This window comes from Passer domesticus, chromosome 6 (genome assembly GCF_036417665.1).
Source record: "Passer domesticus isolate bPasDom1 chromosome 6, bPasDom1.hap1, whole genome shotgun sequence".
Classification (NCBI taxonomy): domain Eukaryota; kingdom Metazoa; phylum Chordata; class Aves; order Passeriformes; family Passeridae; genus Passer; species Passer domesticus.
This window is the reverse complement of record NC_087479.1, coordinates 22,578,762-22,601,399: the sequence shown is the minus strand read 5'-3', so window position 1 is coordinate 22,601,399 and position 22,638 is coordinate 22,578,762. Positions and strand designations below refer to the sequence as shown.

General features: G+C 45.4%; 1 protein-coding gene and 1 long non-coding RNA gene across 7 annotated transcripts in view; one reads left to right on the top strand and one right to left on the bottom strand.

Annotated features, from left to right (window-relative positions):
- The window catches only part of ESRRB (estrogen related receptor beta), a 132,012-nt gene that overhangs the window by 100,693 nt on the left and 8,681 nt on the right, over positions 1-22,638 (top strand). For all 6 annotated transcript variants that reach the window (XM_064423781.1, XM_064423785.1, XM_064423779.1 and 3 more), the window contains 3 exons: positions 2,534-2,650; positions 16,871-16,981; positions 17,610-17,771. In XM_064423781.1, the coding sequence (XP_064279851.1) occupies positions 2,534-2,650; positions 16,871-16,981; positions 17,610-17,771 (390 nt within the window). The remainder of the gene's footprint in view (positions 1-2,533; positions 2,651-16,870; positions 16,982-17,609; positions 17,772-22,638) is intronic.
- LOC135302839 (uncharacterized) lies at positions 15,033-17,822 on the bottom strand. The gene is made up of 3 exons (XR_010364417.1): positions 17,375-17,822; positions 15,337-15,640; positions 15,033-15,158 (listed from the first exon to the last, which is right to left on the bottom strand). It is a non-coding gene; the product is annotated as an uncharacterized LOC135302839 (long non-coding RNA).

Below are 22,638 nucleotides of genomic sequence, written 5' to 3'. Positions count from 1 at the left end.
CTGGCAGCCAGCCCCAGGACCCATAAAAGAAATTGAGACACAAAAAAAAAAAAAAATCCGAGAACTCTGGTAAACTTTTGGAAATGACAGGTTTTTTTCTGGTCGAGTTCTGCTTGGGTAATGCTGATTGTGCCTTCCCTAGTGATGCCCCTGCTTTCTGCAGTAATGGCAGGCATTGCCCCCAGCTGTGGCTCTCAATCTCTGCAGTGCACAGCATCTTTGGGGGCCTGATATAAAACTCCCAGTGCTTCACCTCCTCTGAGGCTCCTTTAGCAATCATGATCCCAGCACAGACGTGTCTTTGAGAGCTGCTTGTTGGAGCTGCACACAGAGTGTGTATATGGTAACTAGTACCTACACATCTCTGACACTCTCCCACTTAGTGGTGATGTGGGATTTGTAGACTCTTTCCAGTCTATGCTTGTCAAAGGATCCGGGGAATAGAGGCATGGGGAAGCTTGGGGATCTGCTTGACACTATGGAGGGACCTTGAGCTGCCAGATGAGAGCTGTCACTGTCTCACACTGCTATAAAGGCTCAGTGCCCTTACTGTAGTGTCTCTGTGTTAGGGGACAAATTTTTGGCTTTTGGACCATAAAACAGAGATCTTTCATCTCTCCAGAGCTCTGATCCTCTTTTTGGTGAGAAAGGTTGGCATTCAAACAAAGGCAAAACCTCCCAAAGTGAGACTGTCTGAGTTTTTTCCGAGATTTGTTCCTGCTCTGTTCCTTCCTGTGTGGGGCACAACAAGTATCTGATCATGAGATCAAGGCCACCATACTCGTGGGTCTGTAATGTGCTGGAGCTCTGTGTCTAGGACAGGAATTGGTTTATTACCTTGAGATCTAGCTTGAATCTCAATTTCCAGCTCTCTTGATACATGGCTGGCTATTGAAATTCAGATGCTGCACAATGACGAAATACAGCCTGAATGGAAGCAACTTGTGCAGCACACTCTGCTCTTGCTGACAAACTGCATTTGGGGCCAGATGAGCAGTGGTGAGAGGAATGGGGTGATTGGGCTGAAGCTTAGGGGGAAGTTGCAAGTCTTAGGACAAAACAAGAAGCAAGAGGAGCAATGTTTATAGCTAGTAGGCTGACCACCTTTAGGCTTTGGGGGTTCTGTGCTCCTGGAGTTTCACTCAGCATGGGCCAAGAATAATGAGATAACAAATGGTGCTTTCTTTCTTTTGATTCAGTGCTCTGTTTTTCCACTGAGAAATCCAGGGGGCTTTCCAATAGCCTAGTGAACCCCAAGGTCTATTTACCACCCCCAGAGATTGATATGTATCAGATTGTTGATCTTTATTTAGAGGAGGGAATGGTTTTACACAAAACAAAATAATCCATTACAAAAGTAGGAATAAAAATCAAGTCCTGCCCCAGTATTACTAAACTGTAAACTATACTTCTAAGCTGATGCTATACAAAGTCCATACTGGGTGTTCTCTCAGCTCTTACCTTCACTTCTCCCTACAGGTCTTATTGAAATATCAAACCTCAGTTTCCTCAGTTTCCTGCTCTAAATCATTAAACTGGTGTAAAGCTTAAGTACCTTTTTCAGTGTTGCCTGATTTACCAGTAACTAGACTGCCTTAAATGTATTGTCATTGTCAATGCATCAGTGCCAAGTTTAGATTTCCAGTCCATCTCCACAGCAAACATTGCATAGCCCTCTTCAGAAACATCAGCTCAAAGTGAATGGCAGGATTGAGACAGCCATTTGTGTTTGTTGTCTTCTAGTACTAAATCGTTGTTGCCTTACACTGTGATCCAGAATAATTCTACCTACATCCTTTTATCAGACCCTTGCATCCATGTTTTGGTTATATTCTTGGCTTATAATAAAATGTGATTAGAAATTTGGGATGCTTCTTTGTCATTTTGTCTTATAGGCAGTGTTGAGGGATGATCATAAATAAAAGGGAATGAGGAAAGTGGGAAGAGGGAAAGAATCCTGTGCAGAGGATGAGAGCAGGTGCACAAGGACTAATAAAGTATAAATGTAAAGATTTGCACAGAGAACCCGTGTTCATTTTACAGGATGTTACCCACATTTCTCAATGCAGACCTATTGCTTCCCTGCTATCTGTTGTATGGCAGCTGGCAGGAGGAAGCAAAGGAGGACATGCTGTCTCTGAGCTCCCTGGTTGCCCAAGCAGGACAAGAAACTTGGGCAGGTGACATCCATCCCACAGACATGGAGCAAGACTGGCAGCAAAGGAAATTCTAGTAATGTCTGAACTGCTCCCACTCTCATCCCTGGACTTCAGGGAACAGACCAGCTTTCAACGGGTGCAGCACAAGGGATGATGGCATGCCTGGAGGACACGTGCCTGAAAGCCCAGCACTGCAGTCATCCCCTTGGCTAGGTCAGCAGGGTAAAGTCTCAGAGGACCTGTGTGTAAGTGAATGAGCAAACATGCAACATTTACAGACTGATGGTGGTGGAAATATCTGGGCACTGCAGCCTGTCCCTGGATCCACAGGGAGAACATGATTCCTGGGTGACCATCTCTGTGTTTGCTTCCAGGGAATATTGAATACAGCTGCCCGGCCACCAATGAGTGTGAGATCACGAAACGGAGGCGCAAGTCCTGTCAGGCCTGTCGCTTCATGAAATGCCTCAAAGTGGGGATGCTAAAAGAAGGTAAGACAGAGTCAGAATGAAATTTTTCTCTGTTCCCACAGTGCCTGGGAGTCCATACCTTGCAGAATCCCCCAGGCTAACTACATGCTTGCCCTCTTTGTGTTTCTGAACGTATCCTTCTACAGGCTTTGTAAGAGAGTCAGGATGGGCAGAGACCAGGAGGGCAGTCCAGAGAGGACAGTGGTTCTAGTCAGTGCTCTCATGCTCCGTTATTAAATAACTGGAAACTGGTGGTGCCAGACTCCTTCCTTTCCCAAAGGAACCCTGGGCTGGAGGGTGTTTCTCTTCTTGCACTCTAGTAATTTTTCAATGTTGAGAAGGAGAGACTCTTTTGTGATCATTACTAGGTTGGCAGCTCTTCATAAGGGAAGGATGGAGTTAATGCAGAGCTGTGGCACAGTGTGCAATGAAAGTCTGCCTGTATTACCACTCAGAAGACTTTTTGAAGATGGTTGGTAGCATAGGTTTGTCTGGGAGCTGTGGGTCCCCTGCCCTGCATACTCAGCCTGTGTTTGGCTCAGCCTATTGATCTGTTCAGTGCTCTTTGAGCAGTGTTCAGCTGTTCTCCTGTGCTGTTTTTCCTCCCACACCCCCCTTTTCAATCCTTGTCCATTCAAGAGGAACCACAGGGAATTCAGTGGCAATTAAACACATTCTTATGGATTGACTTTAAAGGTTTGTTTCCCTTGGGTCGCTCTGGGAAAGGCAGTGAGGGGAGGAGGGGAAGGAAGGAGAAGCACTGCACATAGCCTTCTGCATTGCTATACCAGCAGAGCGAGGTCCTCTCAGCTTAACCACACGAAACAGCCCCTGGCTGTGGTTATGCATGAGTCCTATATGCTGGAGCCAAGATACCAGCATACAACTTTCTTCCAGGTCATAACATCACAGCAGCTAGTAATAAATTGTACAATGTCAGTTGAGTGTGTATTGCTTCTCACTAGAGCTCTCTCATTTCTTGAGAGGCAGGTTGATGGCAGCCAGTGTTGTTAAGAATGTAGATTAGACATTAAACCCATTTTGTTCTTTGATGGATGTGTCGTTTCTGTGGTTAAATATCTTCTAGAGCATACCAGTTACCACAGGGAGGAGATGCAAGCTTCTGCAGTTCAGCCCTTCCTGACCTAGGTGTAGAGGTGGTAGACTCAGAAGATCTTGATCTCCTACTGGGAGGGAGGCACCTACTCTGTAGTTAGACACCACAGGAAACCTGCTTCTCTTGATGTGATAGTTCAGGGAGGGTATGTATCCCATTACCCACTAAAGCCAATACACACTTGTGACACTGGCTGTAGTGGGAGTGCAGGTTGTTAATGCATTCATTAACATTTAATATTATTCATATGAATCCCACAAAACAGCCTTACACACCTGTAGTGGCCCCAGTCCTTCTGCAGAGCAGCAGCACAGGTTCAGGCTTGCTGGCTGCCAGTGTTTGTGCTGTCCTGCTTCTGAGCATTGAGCCTCTTGGAGCTGGCACCTGGGGGAGCAGTCACAGGAGCCAGTGCTGGTGTGCTGGCTGTGTGGTCAGGGATCTCTGCTTCCAGTTCTGGGAGTTCAGCACTGTTCAGAGCAGGGTCCAGTGAAGGGTTTTATGTCTTAGCCCCAAGTTCTGTCTAAACAGTTAACTCCTTCCAGACCAGAGCTCATCTGGAAAACAGTGTAAATTCATTCACACCCTGCTCTGTCTGAACTCCAAACCCTGTGGGATGCTACTTGTGGCAAACTGAAATTTGACTCTATGCCTGCTTTTGTGCTGAAGTGTATTTAGTTATTCATATAGGGATTGATCAGACATCATTAAAGTCGCTGGGGAAGGGTGGTTTGCTATTGATGTTAGTGTATCTATGATCCTGCCCATAATATTTAGAGCTGTGGAAAATACAGCATAAAGATTTATTGATAGCAATGGGATACAAGAGCACATGATAATATCAAGAAGAGCAGAGGAGACTAGCAATCTGCAAATGGGGGTCCTGTGTCCTAACAGAGAGTGGTCAAATGATGTTGCGCAGGCATCTTTTTTTTCTTTCTTTTGCTCAGTATCCCAAGCTGAGAAATAAGGGTCATACTGCTTTGCTTTGCAAAATAATTGTGAGGACCAATTAGTTAACTTTATGTGAAGCTTGGTGGAAGCACAAAGTATTAGTATACAGAGTTCAATCAATACACATCTTTAAAAGCCAAATCCAAGAAAAGAGAAAAATGGTGTCACACAATTTGGTCTCCACAGAGCCAAGAGTTTCTAGAAAGAACAAATCCATAATTGTTTGAATTGCTCAAAATGCAGAATTGACAAGGGATTTCAGATTAGAAAAGGTCCATTGGTCTTTTCCATCTCTGATCTGTCATGCTATTAGCTCATCCATCCCTTTTCTCTGCCAAGGCACGAGTGCTCCCAACTGTACCATTCTAGTAGTTTAACTGTTTTTAAGAATCCCTGATGTTTTGGTTTCCCCAGAGAGCCTATTCTGCAGTCTCCAAACTCTCATTAGGACAAGATGTCTCTTGATATTTGGGTTATAATTATTTTTCCTTTTAATAGATCCACTTCCTACTTTGCCTTGATGTACCTGTCTCATCATCCCTGGGTTCAGCATGGCAGAAGGTTGCTAAGCCATGTTCTTTGTCCTGCTTGATTATCAAAAGTTTGTAGAAAAGCAGTCTTTTGATTAAAGACAAGATCTAGAAATCAGTTCTTCTCTTCACAGTTTTCTCCTTGATGTCCTTGGGCAAGCCACTGGGCTTGTAACTCAGTGGGGGTGTTTCTGGGTAAAGAAACTATCCTTTTGCTTAAGAAGAATATGATATTCCATTAGCAACTAGTTAAGGGCTTCATGGTTTCTTCTGATTTTCCTGATTATTGTTGCCATACATGATGCCACCTCCTGCCTGCTGGGCATGTGGTGTTACCTTGTTCTTGAAGCAGAAGGCATCAGTACTCAAAGATGGCAAAAAACAAATACCCGTGACTTCAAGGTCTGCTTTGCGCTTGAAATGCTCAGCTTGATGCTGCAGGATACTTGGATCCTCCCCTTGGGGACTGCACATAAGGGTCACCAGACACGTCTTCTCCCTGCATAGGCTGCAGCTAGGCAGAAAGCTGTGAATGTAGCCCTTTAAGATCCAGGGAGACTGGCCCTGACACAGACGTGCAGGTTATTCAGGCAATGCCGAGTGAATGAGGATCAGGGCAGGAAGAGAGCCAATGGAGCAATCAATAGGTGTCTCAGATATCCAGGCCACTTTCTTTAAGAGAGCTCTGATCAATGTATTGCAACAAGGGAACTGCACGGACACCAGAGCTTTGCTGTCTCAGGTTCTCCTGGTGTGGTGCTGCAGAGCAGGCAGGACTCACTGGGGAAAGTGGCAAGCAGAAAGCTCTGCCCACGGAGCCCAGCTGGCTCAGATGTCTGAAGTGTTGGCCTGTCTGGCTGTCTGTCTCTCACTTTCCCCTTCCATCTGGAGTGTGCTCCCAGGGGAGCATTAATTAGCCCTAGCAGGCTCGTATAGGAACCTGCTAAATCTCAAGTCCAGCATTCCAGCAGTGTTCATGTAGGGATGCACTGTCCCCAGAAAATCTGTGCTCTGCTGCTCTTTGCCTTGCTGCACCACCAGCCTGCAGGCAATGGTGGTGATGTGGTGATCAGCATCTTCACAGCTTTGTCCATAGCATGTCCTTCTGCTCTGCAAAAATCAGGGAAACCAGTGATACTGCTCACCCCAAATAGGGAAGATAATGTCTGGTGTTGGGGGACAACAAGTGTAGGAAAATGCCCTGCAACTTGCAGTGGAGAGGCATTGTTCAGAGCTGGGAATCCCGGGGTTTGTCCAGCCCATGGCCTCTTTTTGCTCCCATTGCTGTCTGTCTTATGCCTCCAATGATGAAATGTAGTTCTTTAACTGTGGGCTCTGCAGAGTAGATCTAGATCTTCCTGGATTTCTGGAATGATAGAGAAATTTCGGCAGTTTGCCTGCTCAAAACCTCTTTTAAAAACTCAGTATACCTTGTCAGTTTTAGGAAGAATATACCCTTGCCATTCACGCTCTAGCCACCCATAACCTTTCTGTTCTACAGCAATTTGCTTGTCTTCAAGAGGCAGATGTAATTTCAGATGACACAATGCTTGTGTATGTGGGCTCAGAGGTTTCATTTTGGACATTGGTTGGCTGGTTAAACATGAGCTCACAGCTTTGCCCTCCACACCTCTGCTGCTTCTCTGAACCTGGGGCACCCCAGGTCCTGCAGAACGTGGGGCACCTCCTCTTCTCTGACCTTGGTATCTGTAGGCCTGTTTCTTCTGTATTTTCTCATGCCTCTCTCTCAGCTCCTTTTACCCCTTCTTGAATTTGTTATCACAGAGGCACCACCAGCATTGCTGAGCTTTGGGCGATGGTGGGTTCATTTTGGAGCTGTCTGGAGTGAGCAGAGGGGCAGTTTCTGATGTCTTCTCACAGAAACCACCCCTGCAGTCTCCTGGTACAAAAATTTTGTCACATAAATGAAGTACTGCCTGTGAAAGGGAAATGTTCTGAGATCATCAGAAGAGGGATGGGGATAACAGGTGAATTGCAATGAAACATCAAGGCCTCTCATTACAGAACTCATCTTTGGCTGGAAATGACAGGCAAGTGGAGGAGAGGCAGTATCAGACATATCAAACCATGGCACACCAAAGAGAACAGACTGGCTGTTGTCTGGCTGTTTGGTCCTTTCTCTTGTGAAAGCTCTGCAGAACTTTTTCTTCGAAGGATTGTATTGTTTCTAAAGCTGTGTTGTTCCCTGTTTTGTGCTGGCACATCTGCAGAGACCCAAATGGAACATAAACAGTTCTGAAAAGGAAGCAAAGCTGGGTCATGAAATGCTTTTCATTAAGTGAATGCACATGCAAATGTGTCACATCACAGCAGAAAACCACACAGCAAAAAAAAATGTCTGTTAAAAAAAATCTCATCCAGGCATTGAAATGCTGTTAATTATTCCCCCAGCCTTGGAGTCTTATTTTCCTTCTTAATGGAAGTAATGTATATTATGTTGCTGAAGATGTCCTCTGCTCCCTGCCAGTGCTGAGACTTGTCTCCTCAAGAGTCCTGCTCATGACTGAGTCCTAAGCGCAACTTTCTGGGATGTATGAGTGGCTTCTGCCCAGTTTCTTGCAGACATCACTGGCTGGCTTCCGAGGAAGAGAGCAAAGACTGAAAGGGCCCTGGGGATGTGTCCTGTGATAGACCAGGTATAGTTTAGTTCAGAAAGTAGAAGATAGGAGTTCACAGGAGTACATGCACATGCTAAAAGCAGAGTGGGGATTCCTTGGATAGGAAACCTACCCTGTATGAGGTGTTTTACCCCATTCTGAATGTCTTTGAAGGTAAGTTGTCCTCAGCATTGCCTCCTGGCTCTCAAGAATCACCCTTGTGTGGTGAGGGTGAAGTCTACAAATAAAAGGAAGGAAGGTAGAAGCATCTGTAATCTGGATGCAGAAAAGGGAGGCTTTTTAACAGCAAGAGAGAAGTTAAGCAATTATCCTGTAAAGACATGTGATTTATCTTATCTGCATGACTCTTTCTTCCCAAAACTGTTATGCTGTAGTAAGCTCAGGTACAACCATTCTTTGCCCAGGTTTTGTTCCTTTGCTTCTAATGCATTTCAATAAGAAATGCTAGAGAACATGCAAAAATTCAGTTCAACAGGGAACCCAAATTATTTGCAACAAATCTCCCAAGCTCTTGGACTCCTATCTGTCTAATATAATTTCTGATGTAAAGTTTGCTGGAATGTGTGGATACTGACACTGCAGCACCAGGCAGGGAAACAGGCAAGAAAAGTCTACAGAAGAGAGCCACAAAGTTCATTCAGCTCATTTTCCTGTTCCCTTTTCCTTCTTCTTCCTGGTGTCTTTGGGAATACCTTGCTTCCCAGAAACTTGCCATAACCTGGTAACCCTTGTGTTATCTAGTACCTGCATCTCTGTGAATGCTGGAGGTGATCCCCACTTCCAAGATGGTGAGACTGTAATCTCCAAATTTCAGAAGCAGCAATCTCTTAAATCCATTTCCTCTTCAAGACCCTGGTTAATTAGGAAACTCTGTACTCAGTGGAATTGCCCTTGTGTTTATTCCTAACTCTTCGGTTTCCCTCACCAGCTGCTGATGTCATAAATTTTTCACAAGGAATGAAATGTGTCATCCTTGACAGACTTGGCTGTGTGATGTTGTAAATTCGATGCGGTCATGTAGTATCTGAGTAAGGGATTCCAAGCATTGGTGATTTCAAACCACTTCCACTTACAACTTTGCCTTCATCTTCTACTAAAATCCAGATAACTGAATCAACAGCAGAGCTCCTTCTCAGCAATGTAACCAAATGGAGGTTGTTTAATTTCTGTTTTCAAGTGAAAGAATCTCTCAATGGAGCAACGTGCCTCCAGCAGCCTCTCCCTCCTGCCCCCATTCCCTCTTCCAGACCATGTGTTCTCAAAAAGATATTTGATTTCAGTGAAAGCTCTGCTGACATCCCTGCAATATGCTTGGGCTCTTGCTTTGTGCTTCCTGGGAAGGATGAGGGCTCCTCCAGGGACCCTGGGTAATTGGGTTAGTGGCCAGCTCATGTCAGGAAATTAAAAGGTAGCCCCGATCAGGTTGCTGCTGTGTGCGATTTAATGGCTTTGTATTTATAGAGTATTCTGCCTCCAGCCGCTGCCAGATATATCACTATTGGAGGTACCCAAGTGAAAAAAGAGAATGAAAAAATGATTTTTCTTTCTCTAAAATATCCTTGTGTTTAAAAACAGACAGGCAACCCCCTGTCCTTTGAAATGGGATCTCTGGGAGCAGTGAGTGGCATCCTGATGACTCTATCTTCCCCACCCAACTATTTTCCAAGGTATAAATTGAGCATTTGCAATGTGGCTGGAGCTGAGTTGTGACAGAGAGTATGTGCTGCCTTTGGCAGGTTGATGGTAATTCTCCAAAGAGGAGGCCTCCAGCAGGTGGATTGTTCACAAATTGTATCTTGGGCTGAGAGCACTTGGTATCTCTTTTCTGGACATAAGAATGGCACACCCGGGACCATCCCTACATCTCTCTTATCTAATGGATTATGAATCTGTTTAATTTGGTTCCTCTCATTCATTTTGAATCTTACCACACCTAACTAGATCTCCATTCTTTTAAACATTGAAGTCCAGGTTCCATCAATATACATCTAGGTGGGTTCAGAGAGGCATCATCTCTACATAGGTTTATAATAAATACTTTGTGTGTTCTGTCACCAAAACTGTGCTTAGTGCTCTTATAATATATACAGAAAAGAGGAAGCAGATACAAACTGCAACAACCATCCTGGGATTTTTAGAACCCAGCCGTTGTCCTAGAAGCTTTTAGGCAGTTTTGACAACACAGCAGGTATGATTCTTCAATGTAAGCAAGAATGGGATGGGACTAAATATATGCCCCCACTGCTCTACAGTAACTTTAGGCATGTGCCTCTGATAACCTATGTGCACCTGTGACTCAGCTCCGCCGAGATTCTCAATCCCTTCCCCTGACTCACCTTTGAGGACTTTGCCAGCTCTTGACCTGCAGGGTATCCTGAGAGGATCTTTATTCAGAACTTCCTGGTACAACTGTGCCAATTTAAGAATTCAACAAGAAGTGGACAGTAGTTCTTAGCATTAGAAAAGCCACTGCTGAGGTGAGGACTTGAGGAGATGCTTCAAGGCTGAAGCAGAGTTGCTGTTAGAGGCTGGACAAAGCAGAGCATGCTGTGTAGGTGGGTCTAACTCCCTGTCCTCTGTGGATTTCCATCACAAGTAGACCTCTTTCTATGTAGTGGTGGGGGCTTCTCCATTATGTCACATATCAAAAATTGTTGTTCTTGATCCATACGTATGCTGCTCTACCTGTTCCAAAATCTGCTCCACTGAAATACACTGAGACAGAAAACTGGGATATAGGTAGCATTCACCCCACAGGGTTTCTCTTGGTACTCAGTGAAGAGAAGCATCTGTCATGATACCTCCTCAGATAAGTGTCTGGCCAGTGAGCTGAATGTGGAGGTGCCTTTTTCTCTGTTGTGGGTCAAGGGAGCCCAGTTGCACAGAAGGGATCTATCAAAGTCTAAAGTAAGGTAAGTTAAATCACACCTAGGGATGCAGGTTCCTCTAGGCAGCAAACACTGCTTTGGGGCTTTATTTCTGAGTTCTTCCTCTTGGAAAATCAGTGGGGCTGAGGCTTTGTCATCTTTTAGGTCCTGTTGTGAAAGGCAACCTTAGTCTTTTCCTGGCAGGTATGTGCCTGCTTCTGTTCCTTTTGCACAGTGCCTCTCAGCCCTCAGCTGTGCAGGTATTGTGACCATGGGTGACAACCAGTATAGCTGCTGACCTGCTTCAGGCTGTTTGGAGGGCTGGGAGGGAAGCAGTCAGAGGAGAACATTTGCATGGACCATGGATGCAGGGTGAACACATGGATGTGGGCCTTATTACGGAGAGTTGTCGCAGAGAACAAGGTACTGAGGTATTCTTTATTCCCATTTGCCCTTGAAGCCCTTGTTAATTCCTGAGTTTCCAGAGGGAGCAAAGTGAGAGGGGCTGAGCATGGGAAGAAAGATGTACATTTGAGAGACAGCAGTGGCTGGTGCTGCAGACAGCCCTGCAGAGTTGGCAGCCATGCAGCTGGCACTGGGAGAGGAGAAGGACTGGTGTGAAGCTGTGTGGGTTCCACCTGACTCTGTATACTTTGGACCAACCGTTTGGGACATGCTGCTTGTGTTTCTGTGTGTGAGGAGCTGACACCTTTTGTCACTGCTCCAAGGCATCTGGGAGCCTCTGGGACCAGGTATCATCAGGTATCACAGGGCTAACCTGTCTCTCTGCATCCAGGGACTCTTCAGTCTGACAGTGAAGAAACTTTCCTACCTGACTAACATAAGCCTGAAACCATCAAAGGTGGAAGACGCTGCAGCATCCTTCTTGAACTGATCTAATTTCTCTGTAGGCTCTTGTAACACGGGAGATGGATTTTCATCTCCACTTCCCCTCACCCCAGGATAGTTCTTCACCCTCTTTGCAAGTGTAATTTCCAGGCTTGGTCACCTGCACCAGCCTAGTCACTGGGTTCTTCTGGTGGTGCTGATTTGTGACCCCCAAGTTGCTTTCCTGTATTTCAGATGGGCTGGGTAATTGCATCAGTCACCTACCAAAAGACTCTCTAGGGGCTGGCCTCTTTTTACCACAGTGCTAGAACCTAAGAGTGAAGGGATCTTTTCTCATTCCCAAACTGGAATCTGAGTAACAGAAGAGAGCTTAGTCAGTTTGCAGCCTCTCTATTCCTGTTAGGCAGAGATGCTTTTCCCTACAGTCTGTTGCTTTCTCCATCTTGGCAGGCCTGACTTTTAATGGTCATCTCTGCTTTCTGTTTCCTTGATAGGCTTCCTCCTGGCTCACTCATCCCATTACCACATGCTGTTGTCTCTCCTGAAGTTCAGAGCAGAAAGGAAGAGGGGAATTTTGTAGGAGACACTTTGGATACAACCCTTCTCCCTTCCTTCCTTTCTTCTCTGCTTTTGGCCTATACATTCCAGCTTCCTTGGCCAGTACCAGTCCATGTACTTTAGACTGCAGCTCCCAGAGACAGGTGCTCTGCTACTACAGAGCACCACCCCAGCTCAGACCCAGGGAGAGCAGTGTGGAAACTGCAGCTCAAGGATTAGGTGGGCAGTGGACACAGCACCTGGCTAGTGCATCAGGGAAGCTCAGCAAAAGCAGCCCTTTTGCTTCCTGGCCAGCATTTGCCCTGTGTTCCCTTTGGTTGTGTCCTTCTTGGTCTAGACACATATTGTGCCATGCAAACCCAGTAGCTTGGCTCCTCTGTTAGCTCTTTTGGCAAGATAGATCTTTCTGTTCCTATCAATCCATGGGCATGTGATAGGACTCAATGGAAAGTGAGGTGAGGCTGGTAATTTGACACGACAGCTGATATTGGGCCTTGACTGCATTTCCCACTGGCCAGGGCTTAGCTTCACAGAGCTTTTAAGGGTATTTTTAGTCTCCAGAAAATAAAAGAGAAACTAAACCTGCCTCTGTGTGCTGTCGCCTCTGCATACTCGGCTATTTTTACTTCTGACAGTCTCGGCCTGGGTCCAGCTTTTAAAAAAAGATGGAATTATTTTACTTCCATTAAGAAAAAAACCCCAGGGCCTGATGTTATCAAGTCGGTAAGGGGACATCTGATCCCAAAGTTGTCGGGCAGACGTCTCTCCAAGGGGCATGTCAGAGAAGTGCAGGCAGCTTGAAGGATCAGCAGATCAGCTCTCCCACTGCAGAGGCTTGGTGCTGGCACAGACCTCTGCAAGTGTGCTTGGAACACGAGTGGCACCCACAGGACACTTAGAAAACTGACATCCCTGCCCCGGCAGGATGCCGAGCTGAGATGTCCTGCACGAGTCCTGGCCCTGCCCTGTCCCAGGAAGGAGCTTGGGCAGGCGGGGGAGCTGAGAACAAGCTCTGGGGGAGCTGGAACTCAACCCCTGGGGTGTACACCAGGGTCAGCTCCATAGCTAGGTCAGATGAAGGGGACTTTTATGCAGGGTCTCTCAAAAGGTAATGAAATTGAATGAACAGCAGCAGTTTCTTGCCATACAGGGGAATGGGAAGAAAGGGCATGTTTCTAGAATAGATAGCCTTAATTTGAAGGAACTGCCAGCAAGATAAGTTATCAAGGGGTGGTGCTTTCCAAACTTTGTCCTATACTGTTGATCTCAACTCCTTGCTGACACAAAGTGGGGGTCCAGGAGTGCCTGTGGTGGTGACATTTTTGTACCATGTCTTCTCTCCTTTGAACTGGCCAGTTGTGATTCATGTGAGCATGGGGTTTGTGCAGGAGCTTTATTTTGCTGCTGTCTTGTTGTGAGGCTGCAATCCTCTGTAAGTCTTGAGTATGGACAGCTACATCTCATGCATGGCTGCTGCACCTTGCAGTTAGTGCTCAGATGGCTGCACATGTGGTGTGAAACCTGCCCTTGTGGTTACAGTGTACATGCCCCTCAGCTTTGCTCTAGCCCTCTCTCTTTCGTATTCCTTTTCCTTACATTCTCTCACTTCCATTCATATCCCAGCTTACATTCCCCTCCACTTCTTCTCTGCATAGTGTTTTCCTTCCTGCAGCTTCTTTGAGCTCCCCCACCACACCTCCCCACTCCATTTTAATGTCTGTCCTTTAGTGTCCCTCTCAGAGCTGCACTGTAACCAGCCTGCCTGTCTTAAAATCAACCACAGAGGAAATCAAGCAGAACAGCAGGCATTAACCTGAGTACCTAGATACCACAGGTACTGATTTTTGGCCATGCTCTTTCCTTCCATCTAGATATGACTCATTAGGCTGTCAGATCTTTAGAAAAAAGGATTGTACCATGATGCTTATGTCTGGAGTGTCACAGCCAGGGACTTGGAGGGTTGAAATGCTTTTGTTTACTGTAGTCCCTGTCACTGTAGACTACAGTACCTGTAGTCACTTCACTCAGCAGCTGGAGCTGGCATGTGCTGTGGGGGGCTCAGCCTGTTCACCAGCTCTGCGGCTGGAGCGATGATGACAGGGTAGAATTGTGGCTCTGCAAGTGCTGATTGAAAACGTTTGCCTCAAGGAGTGTCACAAGGGAAGGGGAACAAGAGGAGGACAAACACTTGTTCAAAATTAACAAGCTGAAGTCCTTGGGCAAACAGACCTCTATCTGCTCAGTAGAAGAAGGAGGGATGGAGGGTAAATCTCTCTGCGTCTTTCTTATCTTTTTTTAATGCACTTAAGTCCCTTGTGTCCTTATAATCTGATTGAGGGTCCCTAATACTGCTGCAACCTGTGCAGCCATCTCTCTGCCAAGCACAGGAGGATGGCTTTCTCCTTGGGAGGAGGAAACAGGCTCCTTCCCCCATTTTCTCCCTACTCCTCCTTGTTCCCCCTCCTGCTGCTTAGCAAACTGCACAGCAAAAGCATCCTGGAGGGCTGTGTGTTGGTTTCTGCCAGTCGAGAATGGCATCTCACTCTTTCCCTCCCCCTGACCACTGGTGGGAGGGAATGCACCCACCTATGATCCTTATCTGGGAGGGTCCTGGGAAGATGTGATTCAGTCCTAAATCTTGGCAGCCTGTTCCTCTATAATCTTCCAACAGTATATCCCTGATCCTTTTATTTTTCATACCTGGTTGTTTTGTTTACTGGCAGTTCCAGAAATTTGTGTCCCTCCCTTCTCTCCTGGCTTATAGGTAGCTGTCATTCATTCAGCAAAGCATGGAGTAGGGTCTTATTTCTTAAGAAACCAAGGCACATTTATGGAGGGAAAGAAATCATGTATGGAAGTGAAAATTTCCTGCTTCATCCTGGATTTTATTACTGCTGTTCCTTAGGGATCTCCCTAGATAACCTCAGGTTTGGGATTCCCTGGCTGTCCTTTTTGAAATTGCTCTCTGAAGTGTGTTTGGGCTCCCAGGAAGGAGTCTTGCCCACAGGCTACCTGCCACTGGAAATGGAAGTAAAAGAAGCAATAGGCATCATTTTCAGAAACAATACCATGTAATGGAAGAGAGGTGGTACTTAGGGATGTCCGTGAATTCTCTATACAGAGTAAGAAATAGAAAATGGGGCAGGGGAAAGAAATTAGTCAGTGTGACCTGAGTTCACCTACTTCAGCTTCATACCTTCCTCTCCATCTTCTCCAACACCTGCTGTCCTCCCATAGCAGCCACCCACAGCAGCAGCTCCCTTGCTGTGCAGAGCTCCACTCCTGCTCATCCCTGCTTCTCCTGCTCAGTGTGAGATCCTGCTGCCAGACTGAGTGTTGTTGGCCTGGTATTCTTGTTGCTTAGGGGGCAATTGGTAGTCAAATTGTTATGGTGCTCTAGCCATGAAGAGTATCGGGATCTAGATGTTGTTGCCAGTAGCGGTTTCAGGTGGTGCAGGTGTGGCTGGTGTGAGCATCACAGTAAAAGCTTTATCTTTTCCCTGACAGAGTAAGCAAACATGGCATTGAAATGCAGTGTGACAGACATGCCTCCTTCTAGGGTAGAATATTTGCCAGCTGACTGCAGATTTTTTCAGGTGTACTGGTTGTTCAAAAAGTGTCATTTCAGAACTGATATGGAGTGTTTGCTTTTAGTTGTTTGTGTTTATGTAGTGGTATGATTGCAAAATATTAATGACTTAATGTGATTAGTAAGTGTATCACATAATTGCTTCCCATGATCAGACTAGATAAACTCCTGTGTGTTTCTAAGGAAGTACTTGTATAGTATAAATTTAAAATTTTATTCTAATCAAATGCTCCTACATTTACCTTGAAAGATTTTTTTCCCCAAAGCTGTTTCTCCCAGCAAGACTGAGTTACTGTAATTTCACAGGCTGATTATTAGAGTGCATATGGCTGCTCAGAAAAAAACAGACAACTGCACAAATATCTGTAGGGGTTTTTTCACAGTTTCTTTTTAACATCGTATTTTATACTAATATGACAACTTAGTTGCTGTTCCTGGTCTATTGATGATGCTATGGTTTTTAGTATGGTGACAATCACTGGTACTTCCCAGTCACTGGGAATTTTTTCACTATACTTTGCAAGAGTTGCAACAAATTCCTCAGTGTCTCCCTACTTCGTCTTTATCATTCCTTTATTGTAATCAAGGTTGTTTCTATTTATTTGGATTCTACTTTTATTACAGTTGCCTTACTTGATCAAGGCTGAAACATCTTTGTTGAATTCATAGTTCATTATCTGTTTGCTATAGGTCGCCTTTTTCAAATATAAACAGTGAGAAGTCACAGAACATTTAACATCTCATTTCTAAAAACAGTCTAAAAGCTTACTTTTATAACTGCTAGCTTGATTTCTTTTTAAAAGCAGGATCCTGTAGAGGGCATTGAGTTGTGAAGCTTTTCATTTGCCCATCACATTTATAGTGATTCAAGAGTTTGAATGGGTTAATTTGTATGTTCATTAATGTTTTGAATAAAAGTAAAGCTCAGAGCAGCATGCTTAGAGCTGGAGGCAGTCTAGCTGGTATTGAGATTTATGGGCTCAGCTGAGATCTCACTTGAGATCTCTCAGATCTTCCCTCAAGGGAGAGGGAAGCTCCCTAGTGTGTGGGGAACCATCTTACTTAGCAAATTTTAGTATTTGCATGTCAGGGTTCTGTAAGGCACTAAGGAATCATGAGGACTTTTTGGTTTTACCTGCAGGTGTTCGTCTGGATCGAGTCCGTGGAGGCCGTCAGAAATACAAAAGGAGACTGGATTCTGAGAGCAGCACTTACCTGAGCTTACAGATCCCTCCCCCAGCTAAAAAGCCATGTATGTATTGGTCTTGGATTGTGGTCCTCTAAGCTGTCACTGTATTTCTTTTCACTGGTCTCCCAAAAGTACAGGGTAGCAATTGTCACTTCCAGTTCCTGTATCAGTCAACAGTACTGGAACTTTTTCTTAGGACTGTAGTGTATAGGTAATTAGACAGGCCTAGGTAGCTCAGGTACTGTATTCATTGTACCTAAGGTTAAATACCAGACCTTTCCTAGGAGATTATGCAAATCCATTTAGTGATATTGTGATCTTTTCCTTTACCCCAGCCATGTTAGCAAAGCCAGTCCCATGCTGATTATTTTCTTCAATACTACCTATAACTCGTTAAACTTTTCCACATCCCAACAACTTTTTGCTTATACCTCCTTCTCCCCTCAGTGGACCTACCTGAGACAATGACTGACAACATTACAGCAGCTTCCTGCCTTTGTCATCCGTGTGCAGAGCTGGTTTGTCCTAGGCATATCACTACAACTTGTGTAGCTGCAGTCTGGTTTTCTGTTGAGACCAAAACTGTTACTGAGGTCCTAGGGGCTCTGTAGTCACATCTTATCCCAGAAGGATTCACTTTATGTCACAAAAGTGACATAAACTACAACAACTTCTCCTTTGAAATGTGCAGTGACTAAGATCGTCTCCCACTTGCTGGTGGCTGAGCCAGAGAAGATTTATGCCATGCCTGATCCAACCATGCCGGAGAGTGACATCAAAGCCCTGACAACCCTCTGTGACCTGGCAGACAGGGAACTGGTGGTGATCATTGGCTGGGCAAAGCACATCCCAGGTAAATGGGGAATTACAAGGGTGTAGGCATGAACAGCAAAGGGAGCTATTGTTTATCTACGTGCCTATCTGTTTTGGTCTCAACGAGGACTTTTTCCTATAGTGATGGGTGGAAAGTACTGTTGGGTGGGTGAAAAATACTGCTAGTGATGGGCTCTCATTGGTAACAAACTCCAGTGCAGCCTGTGATGGAGGTGCATAAATTGATCACTGTACATGTGTGTGCCCTGGGGTTATGCAGAAGGCTTTGACATGATACCATGAAGTTCTCTGTCATATCTGGCATTGAGTGAAAATGCCAGTGAAAGCACTTGGGAAACAGCCTTAGGGATGGTATGGTGGACTTGCACTTGTAGTTTTGCACTACATCAACGTGATCTAGGTCTGTTGTGTTCATAGCTGAATAAATATTATGGCAGTGACTGGACTTTATTGCTAATAACAAGGCAGATACACACCCTCTCAGCAGTGGGCATTCTTGTCCACACTCTGGAAATCTTGTCCTGATGGATTTGTGACAGAACAAATCCCATTGTGATGGACGATGTGCTATTGCCAGTGAATCTCAAGGCTTCTTCGTTGACAAATAATGAGGACAATTTACTGGCAGTGTGACTGGCCTTGGAAGGCTCATTGACTATATACAGTGTGTGTCTGTGTGACAGAGTGACATAGCAAGTGTCCCACACCTGCAGGTAGGGTGGACCTAGGCTGAAGGAGCAGATATGGTCTTCAGTGTTGAATTATGGGTTCTTCCCAAATTTGGATTGGGAAGGGAAAATGCTCCCCTTTCTCTAGTTTCTCTCCAGCCCCACCAGAAACAGGTGGAATTTTTGTGTGGAGAAGGCTAGCCGGGGAACTTAGAGGATATCCTTGGGATTTACAAGGATGCTTTCCAAAGATTGCTTCAGAAATTCACTATGAACAGCTCACTAAAGCTGTTTATAAACAGCTCACTTCAGCTATCTCCTGCCTTCTGTTCCCCTTCCTTTTGTCAGGAGAATATATGAGGCTCTGATACAGGATCACAGGATTTACTGCATGCTGACTGTCTTCCACTGCATGGGTCTGTGTTGTTTTGCTTTGCTTCTCGGCTTTCTTAATTTTTTTTTTTTTATGAAGCATCTTAACATATGTGATCAGACAGTTTAGTTTGCCCATGTATTTTGTTTCTTTCTGTTGCTCCTCTTTTGGCTTTTTGGCAGCTGCTTCTCTTTTTCTGCGGAGTGTTTCTCCTGGGACCCAAGAGTTAATGGTTTAATGGGCTATATGGAATATGGCTTGTTATGAGATGGGACTCTGAAGTCTGAAGAAACATTTTCAGGACAGTATTTCTGAGAAGAGGTTAATCTTGGTGGTGCCCTTCTTACATGAGATCTGCCATATCTGCAGGGATTATACCCATCACTAGTGCTGGAATCCACCTGGGGCTGATTCATCACAAGTGGTGATTAGAGAACTCAGCCTGGATTGCTCTACTAACCCAATACCTGGCGTGTTAACAGGAATGGTTTTAATGCAATTAGCTCAATTAGCTGCTGTGGCTGTCCAGTGAGGTGCTGTTGTACATCCCTCTAACCTTGGCTACATCTGTTAACACAGAGTGCCCTACTGTAGTTCCCTACCTTGTAGCTGGGGGAAGAGCCAAATTCCTACAGGGTTTTCCATCCTGGCAATACTGTCCCAGAACAGGAGCATAGTAGATTGCTCCTGCACTGTGCAAGGGGCTCTTCCTCTCCTTTCTGAAATCAGGACATACCTGCCATCATCTCAAATTTCTCTGTGTATTTTCCTCTCCTGTCAAAGGCCCTACAACACAGTAACAGCCACAGTAACCAGCCTGGCACAGTTCAGACCAGCAGGAGTATTTTATAACAGGACTGTGCGCAGGCGAGAGCTCAAGAATTGTTACATAACAAAGCAGTACTGAGAAAAAAAGATAATAAAAGACAGTTCATAATAATGCAACAAAAACTCTGTACTTCTGCAACAAGTTTGAAACATACTGAGTTATGCAGCAAGGGGGCAGAGCAGGGCAGGGCCAGGAGACTGCCAGGTGTCTAAATTATCTATGCCCTGTATTTCTGCCTTCCAAGAATTTTGAGCAAAACATGACATTGCTTCCTTTGTGCATAAACTATTCTTCAGAGAAGGATGGAGAAAGGAGAAAAAGTCACATAATCCTGCCTTGTATTCACGCTGGAATTAGTAAAGAAAGATGTGGCATTAAAGTCATACCAGCCCTGAAGGATCCCAGGTGTCAACACAAACTTCTACCCCACAGTATTAGCAAATAAAATCAGTAAAACTTAAACACACTTTCCTATGATAACAATAAAACATGTTTAATCGTGTTTAGCAAATGTTATTAGCTCAACAGCCTTATTAGCCATGAGCTCAAAAGCCACACTTAGCCAATGTGGGGTTGTTCCCTTCTGTATGAGGCCCCCTCCCCACTACTCACTCTCCTCACCATGGAAATTGTCTTGGAACAACATCCTCCTTTTCTTCTTGCTTTGATGCAGGCTGACAGGACTTCTCTTGAGGGGTGATGATGAAGGCTCTCCCAGGGTAGCTGTTGTGCTGTTCTCACCAGGAAGACATTAGTACTAGCACAGAATGAAATATGGCTAGTGGAGTGACAGCAGCTGTGTCTGGAGTGGCCTCAGATCCTATAATTACATCTCCTTTTATTACCTCTGCTAATGGCCCTCCAGGATGACAGAAATGATAATAAATTAACAGATTATGAACTCCACTTGCCACAAATTATGTGATTTTTTTTTAATTCTGGAAGCTCCCACTGCCAAACCACTGAAATAATAATAAAAAAAATTAAAATTAAAAAAAAACCCAACCTGAATGTCACATCAGCAGTTGCAAATAAAGCAGCTTTTCTCAAGGTGTACCTGGGAAGGAGGGAAACATGCATGCAGCTCTGTGCTAGAGCTAGGGGCTCTCTTTTGGGGCAGTGGTGGATTAGGCACCTTTCAGGGTCAGACTTGAGAAGAACAGCAAGAAACTGATCACTAAGGGCATTTTCTGGATGCTGGGCCATCTACAGCTCAAGAATGCAAAATAGTTGTACTCTAGCAATTCCTGAGAGCTGTAGGATGACAGAAAATTTCACAACCAGAGGTTCCCCAGTGTTACAATCCTATAATAAATAGCAAGCCTATGATTTTGGCCAGGTGAAATTAACATTTACTTTCCCTGATCTCAGCTCTTACAGCATGAAGAGTTATATCATTTCCCCTTTGCTTCAGTGATTCAGGGACAGTCCTTTAGCCTTTGCACTCCACATGTGTGAACGCTGGAGGAAAAGGGTCCCAGTTCTGTCAGACATTTCAAGTCCAGGCTTGACACCACAGTGCTTCCTCTTCCCACTCGTCTGCTGGAGCTGGAGTTGTTGGCTACCTGGGAGTGCTTCTGGCCAGGGGCTTTCCCAGGTGGGTGGGAATTGCAGCTGCTCTTCTGTTCTTCTTGGCAAAGGGGAAAATATGGTATCTCCTGTTCTCACCTGCCACAACAGCCTCTGGGAAAGGGCAATTAATGGAAATGCTGTGTGTACAGGCTACTGCTAGAGTTAAATAAAATTTTCTACTTTATTCTGTAGCAGAAAAGTACGAGCCATGCCTGTCCTGGATATTTTCACTCTACTACATGACTGTTCCTCAATCTTTCAGAAATGTTGTTGGCATTGTGAGGGGCAATGGTCTAATGCCTTTTGTAATCCAGATGGGGAATGAAGATGCAGAAAGGCCAGGTGACTGATCCAGAGAATGGACTTAAGGCAGCAGCCTAAATGCTGGACTTATCTCCATGGTCAGAGCTAGGAGAGGGATGACCAAAGGAGAGATGTCAGGCTTTAAAGAGTGGAACAGTGGCTGTGCACCTTTACTCTAATCTCAGGGCTACTCTCAGCATCCTGTGCAGCAGGCAGAGCTGTGGACACAGGATCCCCAGCATTGGAGCTGCAGCAGCCTGCACTTGGACTGAGTCAGGAGCGCTGCATTCCAGAGCAGCACAGTTCTGAGTGCAGGGCATAGGGGTAAGGTAAAGGACAAGGCACCCACCCCCAGCCCAGGCAAGAGGTGGGATTCATCAGGGCTATGTGGAGCACAGGCTATGCTGTACAGGAATCACTCCCACAGCCATGGAGCTGGATTTGCTGCTCTTCTCCCCAGTAGCCTGGACTCCTCTTTAGCTGTTCCCTCTGGCACTCCTCCCCAATGGTTTATTGATTCTTCCCTCCCACCCACTGCTCCCCTCAGACCTTGCACACACAGCACGTGACAGCTGATTGGTATCTGTTAATTAATGTGGCCTGGGGCCTCTTTTCTATTCAGTGGCCTGATAAGGGAAATTGGATGTCCAAGGGCTGCCAGGCCATTATCACCCTTTGCTTCCCCTGGCAACACAAACACAAAACATGGCGTAGAGATAAATAAATACCACTAACCCACCCTTCTGCCTTCCCTTCCCCAGCTGAGATAGTGCAGATAGAAAAAGAGATCCCACAGTCAGTCAATATAGCAATCATCAGGTCTTTTGTTAATTGCCAACTTGATAACAAGAGAAATCAAATTATCATCATGGTGGCTGTCTACATAAGCCCCGATGTGGGGCCAAGAACTGTGAGCAGGGTGTGGTGTGGGATGAAGAAGTCCAGCTGAGCCTTGCATGCAGCCAGTGGAGCTGGGAGGCTTCTGCAGAGAGGCTCTTGAGTTCACAGGTCTCTTGGTGATCCCCAAGGCTTCATATGCATCTGGGGAGAAAATGCCTGGAGAGGCCAGTAGAGCATCACCCTTCCAGCTGAGGCATGCCTGGGTGTCCCATTCTTTCACAGCCCTAGGAACTGCTGAAAG